An 11,802-nucleotide genomic window follows, 5' to 3' on the forward strand; every position below is an offset into this window, starting at 1 on the left:
CATTTTCATGGTGTATGGCACAACTACCATCAAACGCTGCTGCGACCCCAGAGGATCGACGTCGCTGCCCGTCCCGCACGCCCCGGCCACCCAGGCCGTCACCCGACGCACCAGGGTTGTTGTTGCAGATGGCGCTGGAGTCCCAGGCGAGGCGCCCGCCAAACTTGTTCCACTTGCCGTCGTTGCCCTGGAAGTGGGCACACCTGAAGACGGCAAGGTGCCAGGATTGCGAGGGTCAGTGGGACAAACGCAAGCGGCTGCGCAGCTCACATGTTTGATATCCAAGCCCAGCTGATACAACTTTGGATCTGCGTGCCTGTCACTTATCATGGGGGCCCCGCGGTTGCTGGACTGCCAGCCGCCGTCCCGTCGCCCGTGACTCGACGAGAATCGGGGTTCCCCTCAGCCGCAGCTGCTGGAGTTCGGTGCCCAAGCCCCCCCCCTCCACCTGTGGTTGATGACGATGTCCGCGATGGCCTTGAGGCCGGCCTCGTGCAGCGCGTTGATGGCCTCACGCAGCTCACCCTCGCTGCCATACGCACTGTCCAGCTGGTACAGGTCGCTGCGGTGTGTGCGTGTGTGTGTGATAGTGTGTGTGATAGTGTGTGTGTGTGTGATTGTGTGTGTGTGTGGGAGGGGAATGGCATAGAATGAGAGGTAGGAGGTGCCGTGGGGGTGGTGCGAGTGGGTCGCAGGCGAAGGAAAAAGACAGGGTCCCGGGGAGTGATTGAGGGACCTGCTTTTTGCAATGCAGGCAAAGAGTGCTGTGGTATGGAGCGTCAACGTGGCGCAGCAGCAGGAAACGGCAGATCGTGGTGGTTAGGGAAGCTCAATGACGTCTGCCCTCAACCTCCGAGGCCTGTCGAACAGCTGAAGCGGCCACCACATATTCGGCAACGCCGCCAGCAGGTCACAGTCCCCCTCTCTCGAACCCCGCCCCCTCTTGCCGCGGGCGCCCACCGCGGCAGGTAGCCCTGGGGCGACACGCTGTCGCTGGGGGGCGGCAGCCAGACGCTGGTGAAGCCCATCTCCGCCCACTCCTTGGCGCGCGCCACCACCTCCTTGTAGTACCTGGGGGGGTCAGGGGCGGGGTGGGGGGTTCGTTGGTCTGGTGGGCATGGGGAATTTTCATGAAGCAGGCCGCCCTGCTGGATGCGAGTGAGATCTGGCTGAAGCAATGTCGGGCGAAAGCAGCCGCGGCTGAGGCGGGCGGCAGCGTGCGGGTAGCGCTGTCAAGTAACAGGGCTGCGCATTGCAGCCTGCAGGAAGCGGAGGTCTCCTGGATCTACCGTTTGCGGCTGCAGGCCGTCCCGCCCCCCCTGCCCCCGCTCACGATCTCTTGTGGCTCTCCCAGTTGAAGCCCTGCAGCAGCAGCTCATAGCCGTTGCCCGCGCCAGGACCGGTGCCGACCTGAGGGGGGGTGCCGTGCGTAAATGTGTATGTGTGTGTGCGTGTGTGAGTGCGTGTGTGTGTATGCATGTGTGCGTGCATTGGGATGACTTGATGCGCACAGCCCGAGGAGAGGTTCGGAATGGGGAGGGAGAGAGCCATTACGGTGGTGACGCTCGGCAGCTGACACGCGGGGTCCGGCCGCCGCCAGACGTCGTCGTTTGCTGCGCTTGCGCTGCATTTTTCGCCTCGTTCGCACGCCCTGCGTGGCATGGCTGGGAGGCACCTAGCCTGCTGCAAGGACAGCCCGCTTCACCCTCGCGCTCGCACGCCTGCCTTCCATCTGACACGAGACTAATCATCCCCTTTGTTGTTGAGCGGCCATCACAAAAGCTTTGGGCCCCCAAGCAAACGCATGTGCAAGCCATGCATACACACACACGCGCTCGCACACACACACACACACACACACACATGCACACGCGCGATCGGGCATGTGCGCGCGCATCACACCTGCTGTGAAGGGGGCTCTGTCTTGCCCAGCATCTGCTCCTTGAGCCGCTCCGCCGCTGTCTTGGGCTCCTCCGGGGGCGCGTTGGCTTTGGTGCTGTGGGAGCGGCGTGGGTATGAGGAGATGGGTTTGGCTGGGAGGTGGGAGTGGGCGGACAGACTACTTGAATGCCATAATGCAGGGGGGGGGGCCGAGGCAGCGCGGCCTGAGGGTACAAACACAAGCATTGTAGGCGAGCACTCGATCAAAATGGCAACGTGCAGTAGCGTGCATGCCACCGCAGTCACACACCCACAGCATGCGCGCACACGCTTGCGTGCGGATGCGTAGCGACGAGCCCCCACCTGATGATGCGCCTGCCCGTGATCATCGCCTCAATCGCCGCGATGGAGCGCTCCAGAATGGACGCAGCCTCGGACCTGCGGCGTTGCACCGAGGTTGACACAGCACGGTGGGGGTTTATGACATCAGGAGGGGGTGAGGGTTGGGGATGACGCTGGCGCACTTGTGGTGCACGGCGCATGCATTTCAAGGATGGCGCGGACATGGGGTGGCGGAAGCGAGGGGCCGTGCGCGACGAGCCGATACCGTGGCGGGTGTCCGTGAGGGTGGCCTCACCTCGCCTTCTCCGCGGCGGCCATTTTCGAGTCGTCCTCCTGTTGGAACAAGGGCGCGGCGGGCGGCCACAGCTCAGGCTCCACAGCTGCGTCTGGCAGCAGTCGCTCATGTGTGACGAGACTAGGCAGACACGTATGGAGAGGGGACCCCCAGTACAGATCAACCGTGCCTGCGAGTTGCAGCAGCCCGATGCCTGGGCCTGCGCTCCGAAGTGGCACATTGACCGTCATCAGCACAGCAGCAGCAGATTGTCAGGGTCGTACCTTGGAGGCCGCCGACGCCATCCTGCGCTCCGCGGCAGCAAAGCGCGCCGCCGCCACCGCCACCTCTGTCGCGGTGCGCTCCAGGTCCAGCGCGTCGCTCATGGCCGCGTTGCTGCTGTCCGCGCTGCGTGGCGGTGCCCAGCGTACAGGGGCGGAGCGCGTACAGCACTGTTGACGACCACTGCAGGTGGGCACTCCTGAACAACACGTCCACCCGCTCTCTTCGTGATGACATCAAACAGCCGACACAACTTTGATGCGCGGCACGTACGCGCGGCACTTCAGCACTGCCCCCTACCCCTGACCCCGACCACACCCGCCATGCTCGTGCGTCACCAGCCCCCCGCTTCCCTCGCCCGCCCCCTGTGCAACCCACCTGGCCAGCCGCTGCAGCTCCCTCTCAGCCACCATGCCGTAGATGGCGGGCCTCACACTCATGCTGGTGGTGGACACCAGCCGGTCAATCAGCTCGCGCACCTGGGTCAAGTCAAAGTGAAAGTCAAAGCCAGGGTTGCAGGGAGATACGTTCAAAAGGTTCCCACACCAACATTACGGTACCCCTGCGTTCGCTCCCCATGCCGCCAATAAGCTCCTCCGCCGCCCTTTCCTGCCCACCCCTCGCTGTTGACACGATCATTGTACAACTCAAAGCGCCAAGCTCCATTCAGCGCCCTCCCGCACCTCAAAGGCCTGCACGTCGCTCAGCTGGCCGCCGCTCTCGCCGGTAACGCGCACAGTGAACTCGACCATGCCCTCATTGTTGCTGCGCGCGGGCACGTGTGCGTGTGTGTGTGTGTTGTGTGTATGCACATACACAGTTCCATCTCTGTGATGACAGCAGTGCGCGCACTGGTCAACCACCCCAACCCCATAGCAGGGCAAACTACGCCAGGGGTGCCGCAGCGCCATCTGGCGCCGATGCACAGCGACTCAGGCCCCCAGCCGCCTTCCACCCCGCGGCGGCGCTCGACATCGCATGCCCGCACATGCGACCAGCGTGTCGCCCTCTGCAGCACACACCAGACAGTCCGCCCGCCAGGAAGCCACTCGCAAAATTTCTCGTCCTTTTCCCAACGAAACACTGGTGTGTAGTTTTGTTTCCGCTCCGCTGCCGCCGCGGATGCTGCCGGCCCTCACCTGTAAGACGAGGACAGCACCTTGTATCCCTCAGAGAAGAGCCCGTTGACCAGCAGCATCAGGCAATCCGACTGGCCGGGCCCCACCACCTTGATGGTCGTGCACCCGGGGTCGCCCTTGTTGTCGATGGTTGTCTGCTCGGACAGCGCGGGCGTGCGAACAGGCAGCGTATTGCAACTGAATTAGCCGCCACGGCAGATCATAAGCCCAGGGAAACCTGCCGGCACGGAATCCATCGTATGGCGGCCGCTGCCGCAATGAAATGTGCGTTGATGCAGCGTTCGCACGTTCCTATCCGCGCCCCGCCTTGGTGCCGCCATGCTCGCTGCGCCTGCGGATTGGGCACGCACGTGCTCTCGCGCGTCAACATGCCCGCGCTCGCCAGCCCGCCTGGCTCGCCTGCATCGACGCCTCCCCAAACGCGTCAATGCTTGTGAGGGGGACGAGGTCGTTGTTAACTGCCAGGGGCACCATAGTGGACCCGCGGCCCACCTGCAATAGCGGCAGGGCGCTGGTAAGAGTGCAGCATTGGCATGGCACCGTCGCGCAATAGGCAAGAGGCATGCTGATACAGCTGCAGGCATGCAAATGCGCGAGGCAGTCAACGCATGCCAGTGGGGCGCACCTTGTCCAAGCCGCAAGGGAGCGAGCGCCGGCTGTGGTTCCGCGAAAGCGCGCTGCTGCGGCAGGCACTCGTGCCGGCGAACGCCGAGGCCGCGCCGGTCCCGACGCCGGCGCAAGCACCGGCGTGGACCGGCGGGGCGATAAGGCTGCTTCTAGGCCGGCTGAGGTGTGCTGTGGGGGGCGAGCAGCTGTGGTGCAGCCCCAGCATACCCATTTTTGGAGTCAACCGAGTCAGGTCAGGGCGGGGGAGCTGCGACGCCCCCTTGCTCGCTGCTGCTGATGCTTTGCCCGCTGTGCGTGGGGTTTGAACTGGGCCGGGGCCCCTGCGCGCACGAGGTATGGTCAGCAATGTGAGTATTCAGGATGACGCTGATCGCGATGTCGCCGAGTATCGCGCTGTGTCGAGCATGCCAGCCCCCGGCGATCGGTGATCTGCTGCGCCGGAGCCGAATGCATGGTGACCAACGAAAATCTCGCAATACTCGCAACCCTATACTGTCAGCTGGGCACCCCATGCGGTGCATCCGAGCACCACGCCTGCATCACCTGCTCTTTTTGCCGTGCAGGCTGCACAGCGGCTAGAGCCAAGAGCCCTGACCAATTGGCACAAATGTATGCGAGCTTGAAGGCTTCCCCAGACGAGAGCCGTTGGTAGGGAGATCGAAGCACACCGTCTGAAACAGGTCGGCGCTTTGTTTTGAGGAGCCTCGGAATGCCGCCGATGCGCTTTCAAAGAATCAAAACTGCGTGATGGTGGTGTACAAAGGCGGAGCGCTGACTTTGCGCAGACCGCCGCGACTAGGACTCGCTCCGCTGCATCAGTCACGGCCCGTGAAACCCTTTCGCACTAGCCCGCTGCGGCAAGCAGGGCAAGACCACTTGCTCGGCATTCGAGCAAGCAGAAGCGCCAAGCGGCACCCATACTTGGCTCCAAGGGCGCTCAAGGCGGCCCTCGCAGCGGGTGCCGTGGCCCTTACAGCGGGGGCTGCAGGGCAGAAGCTACGCGGCATCGAGGGGCAAAAAGTGAGATGCCAAGATTCACGGCGCGCAGAGGGGTTGACTGCCCGCTCGCACGATCTGCAAATCGCGCAAGCCATCCAACCATGTGGCCTGCCTCCAGTCTTGTAAGCCCCCCTGATCCGCCCAGCCCTGCCTGCCCCTAGCCAGCCCCCTTGCCCCCAGGGCAGGCCCCTGGCCTGCCCGAGCCCACAGGCCACGTCAAGCGGGCAGCAGCGCATCCTCTGGATTTCCGCGCACCCTCCTGTTGCAGCGCGGGATTACACGTCCTGCTTCTGCCGCCGGCCGTCCTCGTGCCGCTGCCGCTCCTGCGCCAGCCGCACGTGCACCCGCCCCAGCCGCACCGCAGCCACCAGCCACGCCCCGCACGTGGCACACCCGGCGATGGCCACGCCGCCCACGCCGAGCTGCAGCTGCACGTCCAGCAGCTGGAAGGCAGCTGCCGCGATCGAGTCGCCCAGGCGCTGGACCACCATGTCGATCACCAGCTTTGCCGAGTACTTTTCCGTGCGGGACACGACCGTGAACAGAACCTGTGCAATGAAGGGGTGGGGAAGTTGGGGTACGGTGCCTATCATGCCGCGCGGGAGGCCACGCCGCGGCACCAGGAGCTGCGCCGCCCGGTGCCGCAAAGGGTGGGCCGCGTTGCGCTCGCCCGCGCAGCGGCCTGCCGGGACAGCGCCAGGCGTGGTCGGCGCACCTCCCTGGCGGGCCTGATGACGGCGTACCCCACCACCTTGCGCACCACCTCCACCCCCGCTATGGTGCTGGGGGACGGCTGCGCGCGTTGCGGGGTTGAACGGAGGACCGAGGGAGTGAGGAGACGGGTCAGTGCAAGAGGAGGGGGCTGCATGATGGAGCGCTTGTTGGGTGCTGCGGCGCTGGCGGGACAGGGTGCAGAAGCGCACCCGCAGCAGGGCAGCCCTGGGGCAGGGTCAGGCCAGGCAGGGGGCGAACAAGGAACGCGTTCAGCAGCGGCCGCGGCTGCGGGATGAGCCGGGCTCCCACCCTCAGCGCGACGAGCGCGAGCCCGGCGAGGCACACGGCCGGGCCCGACGCCAGCGCCAGCGGCACCCCCAGCACGCGCAGCAGCCCCGCAGTGGCAAACAGCTGGCACAGCGCGATGAGGGTGGCACTCCTTTTGAGGGGCGGGGCGGGGCGAGGGGGGTCATTTGGTCGGCCAACCAACAGGAGGCATGCAGCAGCAAGCACACATGAAGGTCACGGGGGTGATGATGGGGGAGCGGGGAGCGGGCGCGCCGTCCGCTCGTGCCAGCGCAGGCACAAGCTGGCACCACCCCCTTGCATCCCCGTTCAGCCCCGCCGGAGCCGTGCGAGTGCACAGGGCCACCGGATCCCCGCGTCCCAGTCGCCCCATCCCTTCGCATCCTGCAGCCCCATGCCGGCGCCCACCATGAGTTGAGCCAAGCAAAGAAGGTGGTGCGCTCCCCCGCGCCCGTCATGGTCTTGGACACCACCAGGGCGCGCTCAAAGTAGAGCAGGCTGCCCACCACTGAGGGGCGGGGGGCAGCAAGGACGGGGCCGGTGGGTCTTCCGTAGCGAGAGAGCAGGCAGGCTGCAAGGCCAGCGGAAATGAGGACAGCGGCGCGCCACTGCGATTGGGAAAATTGCATGCCTGCGCCAGCCCGTACGACGAGGGCGCCCCGCTGGCCCGCGCGGCTCAGGCCAAGTGTGTCAGAGGGAGGGGCGCCAACACACACACACACACACACACACATACACACACACGCACACACACACACACAGATAGTGCCACTGGCGGGGCCACAGGGGGGTGGGTAGCTCGGGCAGCAGGCGAGGCGGGCAGATGGCGCTCAGGCGGCCCACCATATGTGATGAGCAGGTAGGCGCACACCAGCAGCAGGTACTCGCTGGCCAGGATCAGCCTGAAGCCAGCGACCAGATCAGTCAGCACCGACCGCACCGGCACCGCCTCCCCCGCCGCCGCCGCCGCCACCGCCGCCGCCGCGCCGTCGGGCTCGATCACGGATTGCCCCTGAGCGGCCGCCGGAAACGGCGACGCAGCGGGGCCCGCGCCGCCTGCACCGCTGAACAGCTTGTCGGGACGGGCCTGGGGCTGCAGGTGCGGCCCGTTGCTATCCTCTGGCAGCGACGCGCCCGCAACCAAGGGCAGGGCGGCGCCGCTGCCGCTGTGGCGCCGCCGCAGCGCCGGCGCCGGCGCGCCCCGCGCAGGGCCGCCCCCAGGGTCTGTGGCCCCGCGGTCGGGCGCGGCGGAGCCGGGGGCGGCGTGCAGGCGTATGCGCGGGGCGAGCTGCGAAGCCACGAGCAGCAGCGCCGATGACATCAGCACCAGCTGGCTCGACCCCGGCGCCGGCGCCGCCGCCGGCCCGCGCGCCGCCGCAGCCGCGTGCTCGCCGGCGGCGGCCCCGCTGCGCGAGGTCAACGCTAGTGCGACGACGCTGCCGCACAGCTGCCCGAGCGTGGCGCCGGCCGATATGAATCCGAAGAGGCGCGTCCCTGTTTCGGAAAACACGTCCGCGCAGCGCGCCCACAGGGAGGATATCGCCACGAGGTTGTACGTGCTGACCCACGAGTAAAACACCATGCGAAGCACAGCCTGCGCGGTGGACACGCGCGGCTTCTTCTTCTTCTGCTGCTGCTGCTGCTCCTGCTGCCCTGGCTGGCGCGGCCCTCCAACGGCCAAGCGCTGGCCGGCGGCGGCTGCGGCGATCGCCGGAGCTTCGGGCCCGCTGGTGGCGCCTGGACCAGCCGCCTCGCCTGCAGCCTCATCCCGGGCCGCTGCTGCTTCCTCAAGATCAGCCCCCGCCTGCGCCCCGGCTGCGCCGCTGGCGGCGCCCTCTCCGGCCCCTTGTCGCTGCCGAAGGCGCTTGGGGCGGGCGCGGTCGGCCCGGCCACGCGAGCGCCGCTTTTGCGCGACAGGCGCCGCGGCGTTGCCAACACTGCTGCTGCTGCGCTTGCGTGCCGTGACCGCGCCCTCCTCTAGCCCGGCCGCCGCTGCCAGCGTGTCATCGCCGCCGCCGCCATCGTCACGACCATCACCATTACGAACATGATTATCATCGTTCTGACCATCGCCATCGACGTCAACTTTGATCTGGGCGTCCTTATCAACATCCTCCTGCAGCAGGCGCCTCTTCACCTGCTCGCTCAAGTCCTCCGCTTCCCCAGCTGCCACCACCGCTCCTGCTGCCGGCAGCCCCATATCCGCCTGAGCCTTGCGCGCCCCAGGCGCTGCCGTCGTCGCCGCCGCCGCTGCCGCTGCTGCTGCCGCCGCTCGCCCGCTCGGCGCCCAGGGTGGTTCCGAGGCCGCTGCGTGCCCAATGCTCAGGGGGCCCTTCCAAGGCTGCCATGAAGCCAGGGAAACCGGCAGGCGGTCCACCTCAGATTGCAGGTACATTAGATAGAACCCTGCCGGTGATTGCGACAGGATTGGCATCTCAAGCACGGCTGCGTATGCCGGCTGATGCCACAGGAAAGACATCGGACAATCCCACGGAGTGCCCATCGCTAGCGTTGGCGCGGCGCGCTTGCTGCTGCGAGCCCCGCGATGGGCGCACCAAATTGGAGGGCGGCAAGGATCATGTACAGCCGCCGCAGGGCTTTGTCGCGGTCACGTGCGGTCTGTTGCGGGACGCAGGTGCGACCAGCAGCCACCCCGACAGTCAGCGGGGTGTGCGTGTATGTCAGTAGCAGCAGCGGCAGCAGCGGCAGCAGCAGAACAGCAGCAGAACAGCAGCAGAACAGCAGCAGGATATGTGTTGTTTCCTTGTTGGTGAGTATGCTTGCCTGCCTGTTAAGGTAGGAGGACACAAGTGGGGCCGCCATCAGTGCGAGCAGCAAGCTCAGGATGAACAGTTTTGGGAGGGCGCTGGTGCCTGCAGGAGGGTGTAAAAAGTAGTTTCATGAGAGTCTGAAGACTGATGATGGGCGGATAGGAGCATGAGTTACATCCTTGCAGTTGCAGGTGGGGACTCCTTGCAGCACCCTGAGTTGGGCGTGCTGCGTACCGCTGATTCCCCAATGCGCCATCCGACTGCTGCCGGCCTGGCACTCAGTGTTATTGACGCGGCGCGCACCCAGTGCAATAGCCGCATCCTCTCTCAGCGGCAGCACGATGAAGTAGGAAGCTAGCAAGCAGAACAGCGACGAGAAGCCAAAGAGCACCGGGATGACCTGGTGAACGGGTACGTTGGGCGCCAGGTTGTTGTGTTGATCAGCGGGCTACTGAATGGCTGCAGAGCATGCGTGGCATGCATCTACGCGCTCCTGCATGGCGGCCGCATCAAAATAGCTCGTGCGGCGGGAGGCGGTGCCGGGGTGCGGCGCACAGCACAATCGCCATGCGCACCTCATCATGATGCACTGGCACCAGCTGCGACAGCAGCCAGTGCAGGCGTGTGCCGTCAGAGCTCATCTACACATGCCGTCGTCTTCTACGGTGTCCAGCTTCGGATGTTGGTTGATAGTCCTGCCAGCGATCTACACCATAGCTAAGCATGCGGAAACGTATAGCTATTCATGTGAAGCCGGGGCACATATGAAACCGTTTTGTCCACAATGAGCTGCCGTGGGGCTCAGTGCACAAAGGCCACTGTGGTCCAGTGCGCCCACCAGTGCTTCCTGGCACAAAGGTGCCATCAGCCACACTGGTGGCAACTGTGCCACAGGAGGCAGTGCTGACCAACCCTTGTTCTGAATACTTTGATGTTCATGTACCGGCGTGACGATGAGATGGCCGCGCTGCCCAGATGCGCCCAGACGCGACTGGCTGAGTCAACAAAATCCTCTCACAAGGCAGCGCTTCGTTTCTATGTGTTGTTGTACTGAAGACAGCATCAGGGGGCATCAGCCGCACATAAGATGCTGGCCTGCAGATCGTACTGTCATGAAGTGTGATGTTTCAGATCAAAGAAAGCGCAGCACAGACGCAGCCGGTGGCACTGGACGGTCAAACTCATTACGAAATCCAAACGGATCCAGTGGCTGTTGCCATGCTTTAGCTTGTCCGCCATCAATGCCCTATCTCGTAACGAACTCCTTGCCCTCAGAACGCCGACACTGTTCAACCTGCACCATACGCCATGTACAACCAACCGGACCTAAATGTGACTTCCACCTGGCGAGGTGCGTTGCTCAATGGGGGCAGCAAACTCCTTTGTCAAGGCATGCCTGCAATTGTCCTATTTGCAAACCTGCCTGCAGCACCTGTTGTTGCAGCAAGTCTCTGCAACCACTGTGGAATCAAGCTGTTGCGCAGCGCTCCCTCAGCATGCTTCCTGGTGCGCATGGCTGAGATGCGGCACTGTGGTGACATGGGGACGGTTGCGACTGCCCCACACAAATCGCGCCCCAATGCCTCGGCCCTCAATTACAACAATTGCTTGGTATTCATTGGCCGTACAACTCCCTGAACTCGCATGTAGAAGGACTGATCTACGTGATGGGGCCGCGCTTGCTGTGCTGGGCGCTACTCGCGCTGCTTTGGCAGCATGCAAGCACAGCTGTCGGTATACACATAATCTATGATGAAGCGTTGTGGACAAAACAGAACTGGGAACAATACAAGATCGATCCAGGCATATGGGGACACCTCAACCCATCGGACGACATCATCAAGGACCTTGACCTGCTATCCGTGGTCCAGCAGACGACCATGAACAGCCTGGACGGCCCCATGCCCCGTCGCACATCGCGTCCGCCAATGTGCGTCACCAGCAGCGCACAATGCTTGTGTGCGCCCCTTCGTGCAATGCTTTGAGCTTCCAGGAGCCTGCTCCATCAAGCGAATGCTGTTTGCTCCTCAGCATAACAATCGGTCACATGGCCGCATAGACTACGCGTCAGCACAAACGCCGTGTACTCATATTGCCGGCGCGCCCGCAGTTCGTTCCTCACCTCCGCCCACGAGGGGGGGTCTGCCGGCGCCGGCGGATTCACAAACATGGCGGCGGTGGACCAGGGCGCCCAGGCCGTGCAGTGCACCGTCTGCCATGGTGGGCGCCCACGCGCAGGGGCGCGCCGGCGAATCACTCGAGCACCGCCTCGGCAGCTTCGTGGCTCGCAGACACGTGGAGCAGGCGGGGGGCAGCAGGCCGGCTCGCGAGGCAACCTGGCCACTGCACACCCCCTCAGCCCTGGGGCACGCCTCGCCACCATCCCGCAGCCGCACGCCCTCTCGCTCTTGCCGCCGCACCCCGCTCGGCCGCAGAGCGCCCGCGGCCGCTTCGAACAACCGCGCGC

General features: G+C 64.9%; 2 protein-coding genes across 2 annotated transcripts; both read right to left on the reverse strand.

Moving 5' to 3' along the window:
* Positions 1 to 402: 402 nt before the first annotated feature.
* MNEG_9089 (hypothetical protein) lies at positions 403 to 4,756 on the reverse strand (the record flags this gene model as incomplete). Its single annotated transcript, XM_014042438.1, has 11 exons — positions 403 to 562; positions 961 to 1,071; positions 1,334 to 1,410; positions 1,903 to 1,996; positions 2,245 to 2,319; positions 2,519 to 2,556; positions 2,782 to 2,905; positions 3,158 to 3,258; positions 3,463 to 3,544; positions 3,919 to 4,052; positions 4,544 to 4,756. The coding sequence occupies 11 exons, from the start codon at positions 4,754 to 4,756 to the stop codon at positions 403 to 405; spliced, it is 1,209 nt and encodes a 402-aa protein (XP_013897892.1).
* A 1,063-nt stretch (positions 4,757 to 5,819) lies between these two features.
* On the reverse strand, positions 5,820 to 8,764 carry MNEG_9090 (hypothetical protein; the record flags this gene model as incomplete). Its single annotated transcript, XM_014042439.1, has 5 exons — positions 5,820 to 6,092; positions 6,260 to 6,337; positions 6,568 to 6,697; positions 6,973 to 7,072; positions 7,408 to 8,764. 5 exons carry the CDS (start codon positions 8,762 to 8,764, stop codon positions 5,820 to 5,822), a joined length of 1,938 nt encoding a protein of 645 aa, XP_013897893.1.
* Positions 8,765 to 11,802: the final 3,038 nt, after the last annotated feature.

This window comes from Monoraphidium neglectum (genome assembly GCF_000611645.1).
Source record: "Monoraphidium neglectum strain SAG 48.87 unplaced genomic scaffold scaffold01815, whole genome shotgun sequence".
Taxonomy (NCBI): domain Eukaryota; kingdom Viridiplantae; phylum Chlorophyta; class Chlorophyceae; order Sphaeropleales; family Selenastraceae; genus Monoraphidium; species Monoraphidium neglectum.